At 36.5% G+C, this 23,323-nt stretch overlaps 1 protein-coding gene across 3 annotated transcripts in view; it reads left to right on the top strand.

The window, feature by feature from the left end:
- LOC131685733 (glutamate receptor ionotropic, kainate 2) overlaps positions 1 to 23,323 on the top strand; it is a 245,096-nt gene that overhangs the window by 138,944 nt on the left and 82,829 nt on the right. For all 3 annotated transcript variants that reach the window (XM_058969655.1, XM_058969664.1, XM_058969647.1), the window contains exons 4-5: positions 4,099 to 4,188; positions 14,136 to 14,293. In XM_058969655.1, coding sequence (XP_058825638.1) covers positions 4,099 to 4,188; positions 14,136 to 14,293 — 248 coding nt within the window. The remainder of the gene's footprint in view (positions 1 to 4,098; positions 4,189 to 14,135; positions 14,294 to 23,323) is intronic.

The raw sequence follows: 23,323 nt of genomic DNA, 5'->3' as shown, positions 1-23,323 counted from the left end.
TCAGGTTTTCTTGGTATTCTGGTTTTCTTTTTATCTGCATTCTGATTTTCAATTTCATTATCTTTCTGTGTCTCTGCATTGTAGGTTTTCTGTATCCTTATTTTCTTATTTTCTATCGCTATTCTGTTGAGCTGTTGTTCCTTTTCTGTTTATTTGTTTCCTTGTTTCTTTATTTTACTGTATGTGTTCTTGGATTTTTTTTCATATTCTGTTTTTTGCGTTTTAATGTTCTGTGTTTCAGTTTTTGGTGTTCCTGTTATTCTATTTTTGGTGGTTTTGGTCTGTTTTTATTTTCTGTTTATTGCCATTTTTGTATTTTGTCTGTTTTTCGGCTATATTCGCGATTCCATTTTTCTATTGTCTTCCTCTTCTTCAAGTTTACAGTTTTCCTACATTTTCTGTTTTTCCGCATTTCCGTTTTTGTATTGTCCTGCACTTTTGTTTTACTTTTCTTCTGCTTTGCTGAGCTTCTGTTTTTTATGTTTTCCTCTTTTTTCTGTCAATTTAGTTTTTATTGTGTTTTGTTTTAATGTATGTTCATTTTACTATGTTTCTGCAATTTGTTTTTCCTGAATGGTTATTTTATTTTCCTTTGGGGGTTTCTGCTTCCTCGTTTTGTTTTTATTCTGCTTTTCGGTTTCCTATTTTTCTCTTTTTGTATTTTAGTGGTTTTCTGTTTTCCAGTCTTTTACTGTTATGTTCGTATATTTTTCTGCGCCGCAATTTTGCTAATTTGTTTTTACTGTAACAGTTCTGCTGTTTTTCCGTTTTCATCCCTATTTTTTCTATTTTAATTTGTTGTTTTCTGATTTTGTGTTTTCGCAGTTTCCTGAATTTTTTTGTCAATAATTCTTATTTCTTATTTCCCGTTTTTCTACTCTTTCAGATATTCTGTTCTATAGTTTTTTTTAGTTACGGTTTTCTGTATTTCTATTTTTGCCTTGTTTGCTGTATGTTTAGCTTTTTTCTGTTTTTTTAAATTTTTCTCTATTTTAATTTTTGTCTTTGTTGGTCTGTTCATTTTTTTCTATTTTGTTATGTTTTTCTGTTTTTTGAGCTTTGCTGCAGTTCGTCTGTTTTCCTCCTTTTCTGTTATTTGTTTTTTCCTTGTTTCTATATTGCTGTCTTGTTTTTTGGTTGTCTCTCTTCTATTGGTCCGTTTTTCGTTTTCCTTTCCGTTTTCTATATTGCTGTCTGGTTTTTTGGTTGTCTCTCTTCTATTGGTCCGTTTTTCTTTCCGTTTTATTGTGTATTTGTTTTCGTATTTTTTAGTTTCTTGTTTTCTATTTTTCTGTTTTCTGTTCTATTGTTTGTCCTTCTTATGTTTTGCCTTTGCTTCATGTTTGGTTTCGTATTTTCTATTTCGTTTTATTGTTAGTCTGGTTTCCTGTTTTATTGTTTTGGTTTTCCTGTTTTATCTTTTCTGCTCTTTTGCTGTTGCTGTGTATTTTTCTGACCATCTTTTTTCCTATTTATCTGTTCTTGTTCTTCTATCTATATGTGTGCAATTCTCTTTACTTGTTTTTTCTCTCTTTTATATCTTTTTTTTTGTTTTTCTGTGTTTCTGATCTTTTGCTTTTCTCCTCACCTGTTTTTTCTATTTTTGTCTATTTTTTCTTTCATTGTACATCAGTATTCTGATTCCGCCTCAGCCTTTTCTGTTTCTATCTGTTTACCTTTTTTCCCTTGAATTCTCGTTTTTCAGTTATTTTGATTTTGTTTTTACCTGTTTTTTCTCTTTTTTTGGCTTTACTGTTTTTAATTTTTCTGTTTTTCTGGTTTCATCGCTTTCTATTTTTTTGTTCTTCTTTGTTTTTATTTATTTATATTTTTCTATCTTGATGTTTTCCTACTTTTTTAGATTTCATTTTGTTGTCTTATTTTTTGTTGTATTATTTTATTGTGCTTTTGTTCTTTCTAGTCATTTCGTTTTCTTCCTTTGTTGTTATTTTATTTTCTTATTTTAAATTATCTTGCGTATTTGTTTTTTTTTCTCTTTTCTTGTTATTCTCTTTCCTTGTTTTCTATTTTTCAGTTGTTTCTCTTTTCTGAGCTTCTGTTTATCTTTTTTTACGTTTATGCCTTTGTTCTATGTTTGGTTTCGTATTTTTATTTCGTTTTATTGTTCGTCTGTTTTCCTGGTTTGGGTTTTCCGATTTTTTCCTGTTTCATTTTTATGCTATTTTGCTGTTGCTATTTCTGTGTATTTTTCTGATCATCTGTTTTTCTATCTATATGTGTTATTCCCCCATATTTGTTTTTTTTCTGTTTTCTGTGCTTCTGCTCTTTTTTTGTTCATCCGTTTTTATCTATTTTGTCTTTCATTATACATCAGTATTCTGTTTTCATCTTATTCCTTGTTTTATCTGTTTTTTCATACTGCTGGATTCCTGTGTTTCTCTTTTTCGCTTTGCCGTATCAAATTTTTCTGTTCTTCTATTTCATCTCTCTTCGTTTTCCTGTTCTTATTTTGTTTTTTGTTTTTCATTTCTATTTGTCCATCTTGCTTGTTTCATACTTCTTATTATTTTCTTGGGTTTTTATTTCCATTTTGTTTTACTTATTTTTGTCTAGATTTCACATTTTTTTGTATTTTTATTTTCTTATGTTCTTGTTCTTGTCATTTCGTGTTCTTCCTTTTTTGTTATTTTTGATTCTTGTTTTTTAATTATCTTGTCTACTTGTTTTTATTTTCTTATTATTCTCCATTCTCTTTTCTGTTTTGTATTTTCGATTTGTTATTTTCATTTTGCATGTATTTTCTATTTTCTAATCATATTTTTTTTTTACTTTTCAAATTTTTTATTAAAAAAAGTTTTTTTTATTTTTCATTTATTGTTTTTTGTTCTCTTCTTTGTTTTTCTCTGTGAAACGTCCTCTGCAGGCGAAGTACAATGGAAAAATAACTAATGACAATATGCAACGTCCTATTTTAATAAAAAGAAGAACGAAAATCTACTCAACGTCCAGTAAAGTTGAAATTTATTCTAATAAACAGTAGAAATAGATTACGCCTCCCGGGAGGGGGGAGTTAAATACGAAACGTGTCCAAAGATGCAATTTCCTTAGCCGGGTCCTGTTTACATTTGCATCCACTTTGTTTCGCACGTCTCGAATGAAACAGCTGCAGTGCTGCTGCTTCAAAGGAAGTATGAAAAAAGCGGAATCTACCACACCGGTGCCGGTGGCAACCGGTTAGAAGAATAGTAATTCTGATACTCCACAACACACCGGATGTACCGACCGAGCACTAGCTCGGTTTTGTTGGACCAGGTGAGATTGGGATATGTCGAGAGAGAGAGAGAGAGAGAGAGAGAGAGAGAGAATTCTACTCTGTCATGACTACACAAGTTGGAGATTTTAATCAAGAAGCACTCGGTCGGTCGGAAGATGAAGAGTGCGATTTACTTGACAGGCACTTGGACCGAAACCGGTTCGAATGAATATTCAACGGTGGCAGAGAGTGAAAATAACTATAATCATTTTAATTTCGCATTGATGAAGATGGACTGAACCGAATAATCGCAATCTGGTAGACCACATATATATCGCTTGAAGGGCTGATTTTTAGGTTCAGGTGTGGTTTGGAAATTGAAGCAATAAAGCAAGCAATTTCGATTAATTAAATCACGTCAGCTGAGCTATTAACGTCACATTTCAATTTATGGGTGCGATAGTAGAGTGAACGTCGAATAAATTAGCTCAATGGGCACGTTCCCCACGTTATTTGGGTTTAAAAGTTTTTTACATGATTCTGCCAGAAACAATTATTTTTTAGTTCTTATCTTCGATTTACGTAATGATTTATACAATGAATTACGATTTCAATCTTTAGTTGTTATTAAATTTTCACCCACAACAATACCAAAACCATTACCATGTACACACCGGATGGAGCAATAAATTTCCCGCTTCAACTTGTTTAAGCCCTCGGCAGTCCTACTTTTCCTCTAAATGCCAGCTCAAATGCGAAGCACCAGCGAGACTAAGGTGGCTTTTCACTCCCCTAACAACTCCACCGTACGCTCTTCGTACTACATACATTTGGCAGTGGAACTAAACTTGTTTCTCTTTTTATCCTTTCTCCCCTGTTTGCAGATACCACACCTGGAAACGCGCTGGGATTATCGGCTCCGGCGCGAAAGCTGCCTGGTAAATCTGTATCCACATCCGAGCACACTGTCGAAGGTAAGTTACTCCACTCGGTTTCCATCTTTACGCCACACAACTATTCACAGTGTTTTCAGCAAGGCGTTGTCGCTTGTACCTATAGTACTTGTACTATGAAGTTTGAATCCGGGAGAAAAGCATTTCACTCGGTGGGATGCTCGTTATCAGCTGTCATACACTGTCGGTAGTGTATGTAATCGACAATCGTAAGAATCGATGTTGGACAAGCTGAGGTGTTGCAACCAGAATCCACATCATTCCTGTTCATAGGAGAGAGGGACACTTTGAGAATTTAACACAACACAATATGGTGACAAAATAAGATAAAAGCTGTGACACATCCGTTTGTCTGTGTCGCTCTCCTTCTTAAATCCACGCACTTCTAGTTGTAGTGAATAATTTATGATCCTATCGTGCGCTATGTGTGTGTGTTTGAAGCAAACTGCCACACTGCTGACAAGACGTTTCCGTGTACCATTGTAAATCAATACTTTTCGTAAATTCTCAATTTCTGTGGACAGCATCACCAGCAGCAGCAGCAATGGTTCATAAATCACTCGTTCGCCTGTTTAGTAAGAGTACTACGCTTCGTTAGAGCAAATCTTCAAGACGCCAGGAAGCCAAGAAACAGGTCCTCCCTCCCTCGTCTTCAATCTAGAGGGGAGAGAAAATTATACCATGATCGAGTGAACCCTTTCCGGTGGAACTTTGTTCTCGGTTCTTGGTAAGCCCCGACGGCCCACCATTTGTGCGCTAGTGGGAGTATTTATTCCCCATCTTTCAAAGTACAATTTACGTGCCTTGGCTTCGTTCGCCTCCGGGGGATTAGAACCCGGTACCGAAAGTCATAGATTGTTGTATAGAAAAGGAAATTCATAATTGAATTTATAGTTTTCTCGTTTCACCTGTGGGGTGGCTTGCTACATTCCTTTGGCTCCTCCGTTCAGGGTTGTCGATGAAACTAAACTGTACACATAACTGCCAATAGAGGCGGTCTCGCAGACATAGGTTTACAAGTCGTAACCCTTGTAGTTGTATTTCTATTTATATTCCTATTCGGAGGTATGTCATTGAAGGGGGCTAACAGAGATAGGTGAAGAATGGCGCAAATTGTGCTACACCTCACAACTCTTGGCGGTATCGTACAAATTCAATTGTGGATTTTTGTCATAGCTTTTTGAAGAAAAAAATGGCTCTTATAACAAACGCTTTTGTTGATTTTCACATCTGCCAATTAGCTGAAAAAAAATTATAAGTCGTAGATTTGAATTTCGAATTTGTCTCATCAGTAGCTGACAGACCGACTTGATCACTAGCTCTAAAAACAAAGTAACAACTTGTGTGTTTGGTTAAAGCGACGTTCCGAACGTATAGAAGCTCTAGCTCTGCCGCATATTCGCAGTTGAAGTGTCAATTTTATGCCTCAAAGAATTGATGAATTTCGCGCTAAATCGCATTCAGAGTTGGCAGCACCATCTCATATATTAATTAAATTTTCTGTACGTAAAGACTTTGTCACAAAAAGCCACTTTGCATACTTCGTTTTTTTCCAAAAATGATCTAGTCTGTCTTTTGAACAGGGTCAAACTTTTTTTCATATGGCTATGACTAAAAATGACAAAAAAATGTTGTTGTACCCTACAAAAAATATTGCAGGAGTGATTTTCACAAAATTAGTCAATTTTTAGCTTCCAATTTTATTAACAATTCTCCTAGAATATTTACAATAGTCCACTTGTGTGGAAAACGAAGCCAAAGACAGTCTAAACTGATAAGTTTTATAAGTTTTTAATAATATTGTAACATAACGAAGATATATGAAAAATTCGTTTTCCGTCGTCAACGTAAACTGTCCCTGGCAGCACTGCTACATCGGAATCAAATCAGACGAATTGCAATAACTTCAGAACTGATTCTTGTACCTATTAATATTCAAATGAAAGGCAATAGGCACATTTATTAGCCTTACTTGTTTTTGTCAGCAGATCTTCCCGAAATCAAAAGTTATAGCTGTTTAAAAACGATGTTGTCCACAAGCAATGGGTTAAAGTCGATTAACAAAAAAACCCCATCTTTGATTTAGATGAAATTTTGTTCCATGATAGGTAATTATGTCCTGTCCCATGATAGGTAATTATGTCCTACCTACCGTCAAAGATTTAAGTTGGGCACTTGCAAGGGAAAAAAATTATTTGAAAAAAACTTTTCCTTGCCAAACTGAATTTTTTTCAGTGTATTTTTATTCAGTGACCATAGCCCAGAGACCAGAACCCAGAATCCTAAGGAGAGAATTCAGACTTCAGATACCATAGCCCCGAGTCTAGAGTCCTGAGGAGAGAGACCAGAATCCTGAGTCGCGAGTCCTTAACCCAAAATATTGAGGCGAGTCTAGAGTCCAGAATCCAGAATTCAGTGTCGAGAATGCAAAGTCCATAGCGCAGCGATCATAACCCAGAGTTCCGAAACCAGAGCTCACAATTCAGAGCGCCGCGTGCGGAGTTCAGATACCCGAACCCAGAGTCCAAAACGAGTCCAGAGCCCAGAAACCAGAATCTAGAGTTCTTCATCAAAATACTGAGCCCATAATCCAGAGCCCACAGCCCAAAGCCCAGAGCCCCTGACTCGCAATAGTGAGACCAGAATTTAGAGTCCAAATTCCAGAGCTCAGAGTTCAGATTCGATAATCCAGAGTTTGGATTCCACAGCCCAGCGACCAGAACCCAGAGTCCCGAGGAGAGAGCCCAGAGTCCGGAGTCCAGAATCCAGAGTCCCGAGTACATAGTCGAGAGTTTGGAGTCCAGAGTCCACAGTTCAGAGTCCAAAGTCCAGAATCAAGACCTAGAGCCCAGAGTCCTTAACCCAGGAGCTCTGAGACCAGAATCCACAGCCCGAAGAACTTAACCAAAAATACTGAGGCAAGAGTTCATACTCCAGAGCACAGAGCCCAGAACCCAGAGTTTATAACACAGAATCTCAAAGCGAGAGTCCAGAGTTCAGAACCCAGCATGCTGCATCCAGAGCTCAAATTCCAGAATCTAGAGCGCAGAGTCCAGAGACCAGAATCCAGAGACCAAAGTCCTAAACCCAAAATACTGAGCCCAGTGTCCCGAGCTCAGAGCCCAGGATCCGGCGCACAGTGCTCAATGACCAGAGTCCAGAGTTCAGAGTCCCGAGGAGAGAGCACACAGTCCCAAATCCAGAGACCCGAATGCAAAGCCTCAAGTTCAGAGTCTAGAGCTTAGATTCCAGAGGGAAGGATCAAGACCCCAGATACCAGAGCCCATGGTTCAGAGTCCAGAGTGCATAGTACAGAAATTCGAGGCCAGCGCCAAGGGTCCATCATCCAGCGATCAGAGTGAAGAGTCCACAATCTAATGTTCAGTGTCCATAGTCCAGAGACCAAAACCCAGCATCCAGAGTCCCGAGGGGAGAGCCAAGAGTCCAGAATCCAGAGTCCCGAGCGCAGATTCCAGAGTTCAGAGTCCAGACTTCAGAGTCTAGAGTTCGGATTCCAGAGTCCAGAATCAAGAATCCAGACACCATAGTTCTGAGTCCTGAGTCCATAGTACAGAATATCGAGGCCAGAGCCCGGTGTCCAGAATCCAGCGTGAAGAGTGCAGAGTCCAGAGTTCATAGTCTACAATCTAAACTGACTTGGTATTTTCGGAATGGTATTGACGAGTAGATACCAAAAATTTATATCTGACGCCATGTTGAAATCCAAGATCACCAGACGTAAATTATTACGATTCCACTTCGGATTGTTTATATTTGCAGAGCACTTGATACTGTTTAAGGGGGTCTTCTACTCTCATGGCCTCAAAAAATCGTTTTTTTTTGCTTTGTTTAATTTCAATGTATATGTATCTGAGAATACTCCACAGAAAAGATTTGGTGAAAATCAAACAACATTTTTTCCTTGTAAATGCCCAACTTGAATTTTTGACGGCAGGTAGGGAACATTATCTATCTTGGCACAAAATTTCATTTAAATCGAAGATGAGTTTTTTTGTAAATCGACTTTAATTTTTAAAATCTTTTTTTTTTTTCAGTGTAGGAGTCGACGAAGAATTTTTTCAATATTTTGATTCAAAAATTTGACTATTTTTTGTGAATATTGCTTCTGCAAGATTTTTTCGAAGGTTTGTCATTTTTAAACTAAAGCCATTTGAAAAGAATTGGTAAAAAAGTTTGACTCTTTTCAAAAGACAGTCTAGATCATTTTAGGAAAAACAAGTGGCTTTTTGTTCTCATGTACATAAAGTTTCATTAAAATCTGAGAAGGTGCTGCCAACATTTGTTCGAATTGGCGCGAAATTCGTCAATTGTAAAAATCTTCGCTTGAAAGAATCTTCCAACCGAATAGAATCGATTTAATCTCAATTTACGACAGTAGATATCGTCATTCGTACCGTAGCTTTCGGATCGTTTGGGTGTATTTTTTTGTTTCTGGATAGCGTCCCGTGTGCCATAATAGTCGCTTTATTTCGGTTCAATTTTGTGCATATTTCACGTTGTAAAATTTGCATAGTGTACCACTTATACAGGCTGGAACGGTGTGTCGCTCGAAATCGGATTGGTGTTGTTTACCTTTCTCATATAGAAAAGTTATACAATCACTCTGAAAATCGTCAACCTAATCCCGCCCTGGAGAGCCGAATGTCACATACCACATACCTCTGTGCGTCCAGATCTGAAAAATTCTGCATGTGTGCTACAGCGCCCTAGTGTAGGCTTCTGGCGCCCTTGGCGGAATCTCAGTTCTGCGCCCATTTCGTGTTTATTTTGGCGTTTCATCATAATTCAATTTGTTTCAGAATTTTGAGCAAACCCCTAGTCCTGCGTGATGTCCCGTAAGTAAAGGAGTTCAATTTTAAAATGATGAGAAATAGTGAAATAGAAGCATTTGGTTTGGCTTATCAAGCTAAGTGCCGCTACGGCATTCATTATACCATATTTTGGAACAAGCCAGTGAAAAAAGATGTTTTTTCAAAAAATTTCCTCGGAGAGCGCTGGACCGATTTGCACGCACTTAGTGAAAGGTACAAACTTCCCATAAGTTTCTATTAAATTTTGTGTCGATCGAAAATTCGGTTCCGAAGTTAAGGGTTAAAGAGTGCGGCAACACTGCAATTTTCCTTATAAACTGGTACCACTATGATATCAAAATGATGCATAACTTATTGAAAAGGATTCAAAATTACTTGGATTTGCCTGTCTAGATCAGAAATGGCAAACAACAAGTCGCTTTGATCACATTGACCACCTGCGACGTTTCTTGACGTCATATAAGCAGGCGAGGTTATGCAATCACTCTGAGCATCTCCAACCTGATTCTCTATTTTGAACCACGATGGCTTTTTTTGGATTTTAACAGAGGCGTAGCTAAAGGTGCATAACGAAGGAATACCCCCGCCAACTGATCACACCTTCCCCCTCGCACCATCGCTTCAAACTCTGGCCCAAAGACAAAACTAATCCTTTGAGTTTATTAAGAATTTGGAAGCACCCGTTGGAACGTTGCTTGGCAATGACTGAAATATCATAGATCCGCACGGACAAATGCCGTGGACGATTCAAACCAGGCCAACGATATCACTAACTGCAATCTCTTCAGGCGAGATTATACTGTATACATACCCGCTCGGGAAGTCGAGATTGAAGGCGTGGTCAACGATTAGAGTTTGACGTGCGGCGATCCTTATTATTTTTTATTATTGGTTTTTAACCACAGCGGGTTATTCGCAGTAAAAAAGAAAGATAGATTGCATTTCACAAAATTTGGTTTATCTTCCTTGAGTTCGGTTGGTTATTGGGTTCGTCGTTGAGGTGTTGAGCTCCGGGATTAAAGCGCCCAGCCAGGACCGCGAGAGTGTCTGCCTAGCACCCAGTCTGAGTATGTCGGTGGACCCGCTGAACAATGGGTGACTTGCAGTTTGTGGTTTGTAGATGAGCCACGGAAGAACCTCCCCAGCACCCGGTTCAGATGTGTCGGTGGACCCGCTGAGCGATCATGATTGATGGCCTTCTGACGGTAGCCTCGAAGGTTCCTCTAGTGTGTTATGAACTGCTTAAAGATCTTCGCCTTCAATTCCCCAATGATGGCGGATGACGGGTCCTCATTAGAAAATAGAAAGCGAGAGCGGCGACCGAGAGCGGCGACCGAGCGCGGCTAAGCGGTCAGCATCCTCCTCACCGCGGATTCCGCTGTACCCGGGAACCCAGTAAGGGTGCTTGAACTCCCCTGATTCCAGCTTCTTGATCACCGAGAGGTAATCGTAGAAAATCACTGTCGGGGTTTCTTCAGGTTTGTTGGTAACGGCAACGGTTGTGGCGGCGGCTTCTGCAGAGAAGAGTGAGCACGCGGAGGGTAGACGACGGGCGAAGCCACTTACACCCGCGCCTACCCCTCACCAAGTTTCGAGCCGTCGGTGTAAATGTGCAGATGGTTTGCGTATCTGTGTTCGACCATCTGGCTCTGACAGCACGGGAAGGATAGTCTGCTCTGGTTAATTAATCTGATTAGTTTTAGCCTGAAACTTCGGTCTCTGAGGTACTGCTTGATGAAGCAGCCAAGGATTCCGTGGATGCCCCATCAGTGCTGCTAGCGGAGCACTCCCTCGCGCCACACCGTGTTGTAGGTCTAGGCAAGATCTAAAATGGCGATATCCGCATGCAAATCGTTGGCTATAGCGTCGCTTAATACTTCGTCGATGTGACCTATTCGGGCTTCTGGTTTCCTCGCATTTCTTCGGGATGGGAATGGTAGAGGCTCGCGCCTCACAGATCCTGTTGAATCCGTCTAGTAGCACTCACTTGGCAACCGGAGGTATTTGGCTTAACAGGGGATAGCCGTCGTCGTTGAATCCAGCAGAATCGCCCTGTGCTGTACTTAGCGCAGTTACGAGTTCCACACCGGAGAAAGGTTCGTTGTAATTGGGGATCTTCAAACTCGCATCTCTTTTTGGAAAACTTGGCGACCAAATTTCATGGATATTATCTAACAATTAGTCAACTAGACGACTTAGTTGACGTCGGGATACGACAAACTCATTCATAGTAGCATCCTACGAAGAAGCTTGTCTACTTCGTACTGTTAAATCGACTAGGGAAATTTGGTGGAGGGGTGAGCTTGAAAAAATGAAGAAGGATATGAGAAGAGCTTCGAATCGGCGTCAACCTTTCGGGTCATCTCGCGCAACTGAATCGGTCAAGTGGGCAGTTGACAGCTTTGCTCCATAAAAATCGCCCGGAAAAGATGGAATACTTCCCGTGCTACTGCAAAAGGGATTCGATATTCTCAAACATTTCTTAAAAAAGATTATGCTTTCCAGTCTTGCTACGGGGTATGACCCGAAAGCCTGGCGAGAAATAACTGTTAGATTAATTCCCAAAGAGTGGCGCTCAAGCTATGAAGAAGCCAAGAGATTACGGCTTAAGCTCAAGTTCTTTTCTTATAAAAAAAATTGGAAATGGTAATCGATCATTACATCAGGAACGTTAGCTTAGTTGAATATCCACTGCACACAATGCAACATGCTTATCAGTGTAGGAAATCCATGATAACTCTATCTCACGATGCTGTTTGCAGCATTGAAAAGACGCCCCAATCTAGCTTGGGTGTATTATTAGATATTGAGGGTACTTTTGACAAGGTATCCTTTCAATCTATTATGGAAGTGACGCGTGGTAATGGAGTATCTGCATGTATCTCAGGTTGGATAAACGCAATGCTTAGTAATCGCATTCTTTGAGTTCAGAGAAAAGAAAGCGTCCATAGCCTTCAGATAGACAAACTTTTGGAAAGATCTGGGGTCTCAAACCTAATAAATACATCTGTTGGATTTAAACGACAATTGTACGAATGACTTGTGTGGTGTCAGAGAGGAGAGGTACTAACGTTCCAGTCATACCTAAACCATCTGTAATGAATGTCGAGTAGTGTTTTTCTGGCTATATGGAGTGAAAACAACAAACGCATGTGTTCTGTTACACTGACGGTTCTCTGATAGAGGGACGTGCTGGTGCTGGTGTCTATTGTCGTGAAATGAGATTGGAACAATCTCACTCACTGGGTAGATACTGTACTGTATTGCAAGCAGAAATCTTCGCGATTATGTACGGGGTACAATCGGCCCTTCAACAGAGCTTGTCCGGCTAAGCTATAAATGTCTGCTCCGATAGTCAGGCTGCAATCAAGGCCCTTAGCTCAGACAAATCACGGTCCAAACTAGCAATCGCGTACCGAACCCAAATCGAAGAACTAAGCATTCTCAACACTATCTACCTTGTCTGGGTGCCCGGACATTCCGGTATTACTGGAAATGAATGGGCTGACGAATTGGCCAGGGCAGGTTCAGCGATTGATTGCTTTGTCCTAAGCCCACCCTACCAATTTCGACAAGTTGGATAAGAGAAAAAATACGGTCCTGGGCTTTGTCCGAGCACCGCAATTATTGGAGAAATCTGTAAACGTGTCGCCAAACAAAAGCGTTTCTAGAACAATCGTGTCCTGTGATTTCGAAAAATTTCCTGCATTTTTCGAAGATCCACAGGGCTTTAACCGGCCACTGCAAACTCTACTATCACATGGCAACTATTCAGCGCGCTGAGTCTTTTTCATGTGATCTGTGTGAAACCGGCTACGGAACCTCATATCATCTGATATGCAACTGTCCAGCGGTAGCGCAATTGCGATTTCGAATCTTCGGCCGTCCTTATATAGACGAAACCATGTTTGGACGACGGAAACTCAGAAACATACTAAAGTTTCTTATCCAATGTGGCAAACAGCTTTTGGCCTACTCACAGGCGATTTGAACTTACCTGCTGTTTGTTTTTGTTTTTATGCTGTTATTTTTCCCACCCTTCCAATTCTACTTCCTCCCTGTGCCTTCTCCTTTCCTTTCGTTCCGCTCAGGAAATGATGAAAAGACACGGTAAGGCACAAATCCCCGACTACATACGGGGAACGTGCCGTTTGAGCTAATATATTCTGATTCCTGATAAATGGTTCAAGGAAACGAAAATCAGTTTCGGGAGCAATCTACCGCTGGTGAATTCACAGTAAGGTAGATTCACCGCCGTGGACTATCCGACTATATTACGACAAAAATTGGAGCTAATTGGCTCACGAAACAGACATCGGTGACGAGAGAAATTCCGCTACCAGGGAACTCTCAGTCGGAGTAGGGTAGTTCACCGCCGGATAATATCCGAGTAGATCTCGATAAAGCTCGGTGTCGGGAGAAATTCCTCCTTCGAGGAACTCTCAGTCGGAGTAGGGTGAGTTCACCGTCGGGGACTATCCGAGCAGATAGTGATAGGGCTTTGAGCTGAATGATTCACTAAAAGTAAATGGCTCATGGAATCAGCATTGAGACGAGAAGCAAGAGAAAAGTCGAGAGTTACATAAAAAATAAGTGGGGTTTCAGCCAAAATTAAGAAAATGGGTTTTGTGATCTATAAATACGAATTTAAGTAACAATGTATCAAAATCAAAAAATAAAGGTCAAGTCGTGAAATACGTTCTCGAGACCTGTACACACGTACAGTGCAACGCAAAGCATTCTGGGAACGCGTAAAATGTCGTGAAAAGGTTTCTACCTGAGGCGTGCGTATAAAACCGAGAGCGTTCCATGGCGGCCAGGACGCCGCTACGAACCTGTAGAAATTTTTTTGATGCGCGGATCGGAAAACCAGTTTAACACAATAAACTAGACACTTACACCTTGCAAAACATGTAAAGAAAAAACATTTTTTTGAAAATTTTGAATGGGAACCTCCCATTAAGATTGAAATTTGTCAAAGGCAGCAAATAAACAATAAACGACACGATTATTAATATAAACAAAGTAAAGAAACATTCGCCAATTTTCCGTTACATATAAAGATTCAGTGAATTTTTCCATCATCCCACCACCCGCTAAAACCCCTCTTTCACTGCACCCTTTTTTCATTCGCAGGCTTACGTCGATCTGGTGGCCGCCTGGGGCTGGAAATCATTTACCATAATCTACGAGACGAACGAGGGTCTGGTGCGGATGCAGGAACTGCTGAAAGCGCACGGCCTGTCCGAGTATCCCATCACCGTGCGTCAGCTAAGCGATTCAGGCGATTATCGGTAAGTGATCCCTGCTGGGGCCGCTCTGTCTGTACCAACTACTACTACTACTACTACTACTACTAGCTGGGGGTAGCTGCAGCAACATGATGCGCATTTACATCCTTAATTCCGACACGCTGCACTCGCACGCAGTGACGCGAACAAAAAAAATGAATTTCATCCTTTCGAACGGTCGGACGGAAGTAAATTGAATTTCACATTATTTATCAGCAGCAGCAGCAGCGAGCAGGATTCTCACGTTTCGCACGTGGGCACGGACAAGCTCCTCCACCGATGCACGTAGCCCAGCGTTCCTGGTTTCCATTAAATAACAATGCACCGGTAATGCGTTACTTTGAGAGCAACATATTTCATACAGCTTCTAGCTTCCTGATGCAGACACTACACTGGTGGTGGGTTACAGTACAACCTACCGCAGGAATGATAGGGTAAAACGTAGTCCTTTGACCTGGATGAATCGTGTTGAATTCCACAACTACTAGAAATATAATAATCAACCCCGACAAATATTTCACCACGTTTCTCTCTGAGGTAGTAGCTCTACATGCAACGAGAAATTCTCCTATGGATCCAATGGGTTGTGTGTAATGATGTGCTTCATTATAGTCATACTGAACTTTTCCCATTGACCTACCGTCGCACAGCGGATTATCCAGAGCTTTGTGACGTATAGTTTTGAGCTGCTTCTACTCCCGTGTACCGGTTAACGTGGCTCTGGATGACATCCTTCCTATGATGTTTCGTGTCCCTAACGATCCGGAATGTGCTGCTGCTTATGTTAAACGAGGATCAATGATGCTCCAGAAAACTTTTATCACGTTCACTTCTGATGCAATCTAAGTTCTGATTGTACAGAAATGAAGACGCTGGGGGAAAACTTGCTACTACTATTACACATATTGGACCGCGTCTACACGGAATATGAAGGATGAATACGCAATCGAAGGTCGGTACAGAAACTCCCACGCTATTAGGTTTCCATCGTACCGTGCGCCGATTTCGTAATAATCTTCGCACGGTTGCAACAACCCTTTCAGGATGTGAAACGAAACGATTCCCCCCACTACCCTCGCAGTAAACGATTACGTGTTCGAATAAGCAGCATTTCCGGAAAATCCATTAGGGCAAGAGCTATTATGAAGCGGGTTCAACGCAACCATCCGTATTTAGTCAAGCATAAATACAGAACCGAATTTGAGGTTCGAATTGATACCTCCAATGGAACTGCAGCTGAGCCTGTTTAGTGGACCGGCAAATATCAGCGTTTATTTGCAAAATTGCACAATCCATTGATAAACGGGGATGAAGTGTGTCGAAGAAGAGAGCGACCGGATTGATGGAAAATTATCCTCATGAATAAACAGTTTAGTTTTGTGAACTACCTATTTTCCATGGATGATTGCCTGTTTATATTAATTTCAAATTATTGGGTTTTCCAGTTGTCCTCGGGTCAAATCACTAACACTAAACATCCGATGACCGCATGATAAAACAAAATTCAACCGATTTAAGATCGTGCCACTATGACTAAACTTACACCGTTTTACGTTTTTTTTTTCTCAGACCCTTTTTTCCCACTAGACATGTAATCTGGGGGCTTCGGTAAAAACCGAATAAAAAGGTGCCTTCCAATATTTTGCTCGCCCGGTAATCCCTACCTGCTGACAGTCTGATTTACCCTTTTCCATGGAGAGCCCACTTGACAACACAAGGCTTTTGTTTGATATTGTTGCTGTTGCTGTTGTTGCTTTGATGGAGTCAGAACCGGCTTCGGTTGGGTTTTGGAATTTAACTTTCGTAAATCTTCGGCGGCTCAGCTCGAGGCGTTAGGAAGCAAATTCGGGGGCGCAAAATTTTATGCGCTTAATATCCTCTTCCCTTGCGAGAAATGGAAAAGCTCAATTCATTTTGCTGATTTTATAGCCCTGAGATAAGAGATCGTATCGGGAGCCGGCTTTGAGCATGTTCACAGAAATGCGCCTGCCTTCGCGATTGCTCGGGAAATTGCCAGAGCAAGTTGCTAGCCGTCATATTTATGATAATTATACTTTACAGATATTAACTTCGAAACAATAGGCTTCAAGCAATGAGCGATGCAGAAATTTTATGGATAATAAATAACGCCTCTGCCATATCGTGCTTCATTCGAATATGTTGAAGAAAAGAAATTAAATTGCTGCAAGTTTTTAGTAAATTACAAGCTACTATAGTTACATATGACAATTTTTATTTTGCATGGAGCCACTTCATTCTTACATAGAATTATTGTGAAAGAACCTTGATAATTCTTATCTCATTTTTTGTTAATAGATCCTTTCTCCTCGTTCCTTTTTTCCATGTAAGAAATGTAAAAAATCTAAAAAAGGCAAAAAAGGTAAAAAATGTAAAAAAGTAAAAAATTACAAATTGTAAAAAATCTAAAAAGGTAAAAAAGGTAAACAATGTAAAAATGAAAAAGGTAAAAAATGTGAAAAAGGTAAAAAGGGTAAAGAAGGTAAAATATGTAAAAAATGTAAAAAGGCAAAAAATGTGAAAAAAGTAAAAAGGGTAAAGAAGGTAAAATATGCAAAAATGGTAAAAAAGGTTAAAAAGGTAAAAAAGTGCAAAAAATGTGAAAGATTATAAAAATAAAAAAATTTAAAAACGTGTAAAAAAGGTAAAAAATGTAAAAAAGGGTAAAGAAGGTAAAATATGTAAAAAATGTAAAAAGGTCTAAAAGGTAAAAATGTAAAAAAATTAGAAAATATAAAAAATGTGAAAAATGTAAAAATTGTAAAAAATGCATAAAGGTAAAAAGGGTAAAGAAGGGAAAATATGTAAGAAATGTAAAAAGGTCTAAAAGGTAAAAATGTAAAAATTGTAGAAAATATAAAAAATGTACAAAATGTAAAAAATCTAAAAAGACAAATAGGTAAAAATGCAAAAAAATGTAAAAAAAAAATAAATATTGTAAAAAATGTAAAAAGGTAAAAAATGTTAAAATGTAAAAAAGGTAAAAAAAGTGAAAAAGGTAAAAAAGGTAAAAAGGATAGAGAAGGTAAAATATGTAAAAAATGTAAAAATGGTAAAAATATGTAAAAATATGCAAGATGTAAAAAATGTGAAAAATGCAAAAAAGGTAAAATATATAAAAAATATAAAGTATGTACAAAATGTAAAAAATATAAAGAATGTAAAAAATGTAAAAAGGTGAAAAAGGTAAAAAAGTTAAAAAGGGCAAAGAAGGTAAAATATGTAAAAAATGTAAAAATGGTCAAAATATAGGTCAAAAAGGTTAAAAATGTAGAAAATGTAAAAAATGCAAATGTAAAACATCTAAAAAAGGTGAAAAATGTAAAAAATGTAAAAAAAGTAAAAAAATGTAAAAAGGTGCATTTGTTACCGTTGTTACCTTTTTGATATTTTTACATTTATTACCTTTTGTACATTTTATACGTTTCATGATTCACCCTTTCCGTTTTATGTGTTATGTTTTATGTTTTATGTTTTGTTTTATGTTTTATGTTTTATGTTTTATGTTTTATGTTTTATGTTTTATGTTTTATGTTTTATGTTTTATGTTTTATGTTTTATGTTTTATGTTTTATGTTTTATGTTTTATGTTTTATGTTTTATGTTTTATGTTTTATGTTTTATGTTTTATGTTTTATGTTTTATGTTTTATGTTTTATGTTTTATGTTTTATGTTTTATGTTTTATGTTTTATGTTTTATGTTTTATGTTTTATGTTTTATGTTTTATGTTTTATGTTTTATGTTTTATGTTTTATGTTTTATGTTTTATGTTTTATGTTTTATGTTTTATGTTTTATGTTTTATGTTTTATGTTTTATGTTTTATGTTTTATGTTTTATGTTTTATGTTTTATGTTTTATGTTTTATGTTTTATGTTTTATGTTTTATGTTTTATGTTTTATGTTTTATGTTTTATGTTTTATGTTTTATGTTTTATGTTTTATGTTTTATGTTTTATGTTTTATGTTTTATGTTTTATGTTTTATGTTTTATGTTTTATGTTTTATGTTTTATGTTTTATGTTTTATGTTTTATGTTTTATGTTTTATGTTTTATGTTTTATGTTTTATGTTTTATGTTTTATGTTTTATGTTTTATGTTTTATGTTTTATGTTTTATGTTTTATGTTTTATGTTTTATGTTTTATGTTTTATGTTTTATGTTTTATGTTTTATGTTTTATGTTTTATGTTTTATGTTTTATGTTTATGTTTTATGTTTTATGTTTTATGTTTTATGTTTTATGTTTTATGTTTTATGTTTTATGTTTTATGTTTTATGTTTTATGTTTTATGTTTTATGTTTTATGTTTTATGTTTTATGTTTTATGTTTTATGTTTTATGTTTTATGTTTTATGTTTTATGTTTTATGTTTTATGTTTTATGTTTTATGTTTTATGTTTTATGTTTTATGTTTTATGTTTTATGTTTTATGTTTTATGTTTTATGTTTTATGTTTTATGTTTTATGTTTTATGTTTTATGTTTTATGTTTTATGTTTTATGTTTTATGTTTTATGTTTTATGTTTTATGTTTTATGTTTTATGTTTTATGTTTTATGTTTTATGTTTTATGTTTTATGTTTTATGTTTTATGTTTTATGTTTTATGTTTTATGTTTTATGTTTTATGTTTTATGTTTTATGTTTTATGTTTTATGTTTTATGTTTTATGTTTTATGTTTTATGTTTTATGTTTTATGTTTTATGTTTTATGTTTTATGTTTTATGTTTTATGTTTTATGTTTTATGTTTTATGTTTTATGTTTTATGTTTTATGTTTTATGTTTTATGTTTTATGTTTTATGTTTTATGTTTTATGTTTTATGTTTTATGTTTTATGTTTTATGTTTTATGTTTTATGTTTTATGTTTTATGTTTTATGTTTTATGTTTTATGTTTTATGTTTTATGTTTTATGTTTTATGTTTTATGTTTTATGTTTTATGTTTTATGTTTTATGTTTTATGTTTTATGTTTTATGTTTTATGTTTTATGTTTTATGTTTATGTTTTATGTTTTATGTTTTATGTTTTATGTTTTATGTTTTATGTTTTATGTTTTATGTTTTATGTTTTATGTTTTATGTTTTATGTTTTATGTTTTATGTTTTATGTTTTATGTTTTATGTTTTATGTTTTATGTTTTATGTTTTATGTTTTATGTTTTATGTTTTATGTTTTATGTTTTATGTTTTATGTTTTATGTTTTATGTTTTATGTTTTATGTTTTATGTTTTATGTTTTATGTTTTATGTTTTATGTTTTATGTTTTATGTTTTATGTTTTATGTTTTATGTTTTATGTTTTATGTTTTATGTTTTATGTTTTATGTTTTATGTTTTATGTTTTATGTTTTATGTTTTATGTTTTATGTTTTATGTTTTATGTTTTATGTTTTATGTTTTATGTTTTATGTTTTATGTTTTATGTTTTATGTTTTATGTTTTATGTTTTATGTTTTATGTTTTATGTTTTATGTTTTATGTTTTATGTTTTATGTTTTATGTTTTATGTTTTATGTTTTATGTTTTATGTTTTATGTTTTATGTTTTATGTTTTATGTTTTATGTTTTATGTTTTATGTTTTATGTTTTATGTTTTATGTTTTATGTTTTATGTTTTATGTTTTATGTTTTATGTTTTATGTTTTATGTTTTATGTTTTATGTTTTATGTTTTATGTTTTATGTTTTATGTTTTATGTTTTTTCACCATATTCCTTAGGGCAAACTACACTTGCACTGGCTTGCTAAGCTAATACAAAGTAGAGGTGTGCGCCGATGGATTTTTAATCGGCGGCGGCGTAAGCGACATTTTTGGTCGGCGGCGGCGGCGTTGGCGGCGTCACGCCGTTGGACCCTATCGGCGGCGGCGCGCCGGCGTGTGTCGGCGTGACGAATATTGACGCCTATGTAACTAAAAAAATCATGACAGTACAATTCCTTTCCCAAATTTTCGGTTTCTATTGTAACAGACTTCACAGCACATACAAACAAACGTTACAGCGTAAAGAAAATCTAAAAAAATCATCGCCCACGATGTACTAGCGACATCTGTTGAACACATTGCACAAAATGTAATTCTCGCAACCATATGAAATTTTTTTTTCAACTGAAACTCCAATAGTACCCAGCCACCCTGCTTGCTAAATGCAAGATAATAAATGAAAGGTGGAACTATTTTTACAGTTGTAAAATTTGAAGAACGAAATAGAAAAATTGTCGATGTCGCATACTACGACTTCGCATGTAATAATGATTGCAATGGACAAATTTGGAGAATGCAGAATAACGACTGTATTTCAATGACCCATAATAATTATTTATTGTTCTATATTTGGGAAATTAAGCAATGGTAAAACAGTTTGTTTTGTTTGAGGAAATTAATTGTTGTTGTCGTTTCATTGTTTTTTTTTTATTCATCTTTACCATAAGCCCGGGGACAATTGGCAGCTCCCATTAATTGAATTCATAAGCAAATTTTGGGGTGATTTGGTGATGTCATGACGGCTCGAATGGAGCAAAATTTGAAAAAGGCGCATCCCATTTATTATTTTCCATATCTGTGGAAAATAATCAATTCAAGCATTTCTACCATTTCTACCATTTCTTTTTGCTGCTAGAATTCTGATAAAAACACAAATTCTATTCAAAACGAATTGTTAAGCTTGGTGGTGATGTACTTTCATGGGCCAAAATGTTTTTTATTTACATTTCTCGAGATAAAAAGCACCAATGATTTAACGATTTCAAACTTCACACAACAAGAACACCTAAACATGTTTAGGAAGGAAGAGAGCTGGTTGTTAAAAACAACGACTTCCTGCTAAATATATAATAAGATTTATGTAACTTTGCTGACGGTTTTCAGTTAGGGATAAATTTATTCTCTAATAATAGTTTTCTTTATTCTTATTTTGGAATAAGCTTTTTCTAAATGTTGTTCTAGCCGCATTGACGGCGTTCATAACACACGTAACGAAACACGCTTTTCTCTTGAAACTTTTTCGTTTCGTTGTTCGTGGTACTCATACAGAGAAGGCATACTAGCGCCACCATCAAATTGGTGGTGCATATATGAAACAAGCACTATCTGTCAAGTTGTCCCTGGGTTGTTTACCGTCGCTCTTTTAGAATCCCGCAGATATCAGGTACCCTAACACGAGGCGTTATTATTGGCATTACTGCGCAGAAATGTCACTTTTAATGATCGTGTAAGGACAGTTTTCAAGGTAGACACATTACTTCATTTTCCAGGCTGGTGTTTACTTTTACTTCTTGTAAGTACAAAATCGCCACGATGATAAGGAATACGATTCCCTGGGGGGTGGGCGTAGCGTAGTTGGTAAATCGATTGCCTTGCACGCAGCGCACCTGGGTTCGAGCCCCGACCCCGCACATAGGGTTAGAAATTTTTCTTAAGAGATTTTTCTAACCCGAAGAGGCGAATGACTTTAAGGTTAAAACCTCTATAATCAAAAATAAAAAAAATACGATTCCCTGGCACTACATTTTCTTACAACGTACGATCTGCTTCTATCTTGAGTGCAAAGTATGCTCGATGTGCTGGAATCATACAGATCTACACCCAGACGAAACCTAAATATACAGTTACTATCAATCATAATCATTCCACGACTTGACGCGTTAGGTTGAAACTGATCACTAAACAAGTCTGATTGAAAATGGTCTGAGCGTATCTCTAGTTTTCGTAGCACCTGCACCCCGCCAATTTCTCCAGCAGTTCCGGGGACCAACAAATTCTAATCCATTGCATACATTCGATACACCGAATCAATTAAATTACTAACATCCTGTTATGTGCTTACTCACCGATCGGCATCGTGTTGTAACTTAAGAAATGGTTGTGAACAACTCCCACCTTGGGCACTTCGACAAGAATGAATTTCACATTTCCGGCCCATATTGTTTGTTTTGGTTTGCATGGGATTAAAAAGACCGTAACGTTTTCGGGTGGGTGCGGAAACTAAGTAACGCATTTAGCTCTATGTCAAAATCTCTTCACTAACGCCACCGATTTGTAATTGAAATCGACCGTTTTTTACTACGAGTGATGAAAATTCATCTCGTGTTACGTCTTATTTGTCTGTGATACCGGGCTGGTGCAACTGACACTGAAAATCTTTCTTGAGTGGGGCTAGATCACACGATGAATAATTTATGAGACTAGAAATCTTACCCTCTGCTTCGCCACATCTGTGCACCAGCGTCGCGAAAAGTCAAGATCACTTTGCTCAACTATTCCTCGAGAAAAAAAAATTAAAATAGGTCACGATTCAATAAATTATAAATAAACCTGGTATTGAAAATAATTTTTGTGCTTTCACAAAACTAGTTCACGCAAAAAAAGATGACATTATACTCAAATGTTTAGTAGGTGGTTGTGTCTGAATATGTTTAATAATTTTATGATTCTAATTCATAACTCGATGAAACATTGATTTGTATTAATTTTATTGACTAAAACAATCAAGAATTGAACGACCTGCAACGATTTTCGTAAATTCTCGTCGTGTTATCGTGATATTTTAGGCTTGAGCTTACCGTTGGATTTTTTACACAGAGTCACGTGTCTTATAGTTCTCTAAATTATTTCACGGACATGAATTGTGGCTAGGTAATGTATTTTGCTCAGAACAGTTTCATTTAATTCCGAACATTTCTCTGAATTTTAACAAAGGAATAACAGGGTTACAGGTCCTAGTAATGTCTTTGTATCTAATGCTCGTGCCTATGAGACTGGTTGCTAGCAGTTGTACACAATAGCTCACATAGAAATTTCAAAACCAAAAAGCAGAGCGAATAATCCATGAATAATAGTCTGAATTACATCATGAACAGTTTCACGAGCTCGACTGGTGAATCGTGTGTAGCATATTAGGAATTAAGAATCGGTTAAAAAATCAACTGCGTTCCAGTTAAATTGATTACGTGCAAAGATTAGGATCAGGTATACAATCGTAAATTTCAGGCACATATATCTTGAAAGTGGAAGT

Source organism: Topomyia yanbarensis, chromosome 1 (assembly GCF_030247195.1).
Source record: "Topomyia yanbarensis strain Yona2022 chromosome 1, ASM3024719v1, whole genome shotgun sequence".
Lineage (NCBI taxonomy): Eukaryota > Metazoa > Arthropoda > Insecta > Diptera > Culicidae > Topomyia > Topomyia yanbarensis.
This window is presented reverse-complemented; position numbering and strand designations above follow the sequence as displayed.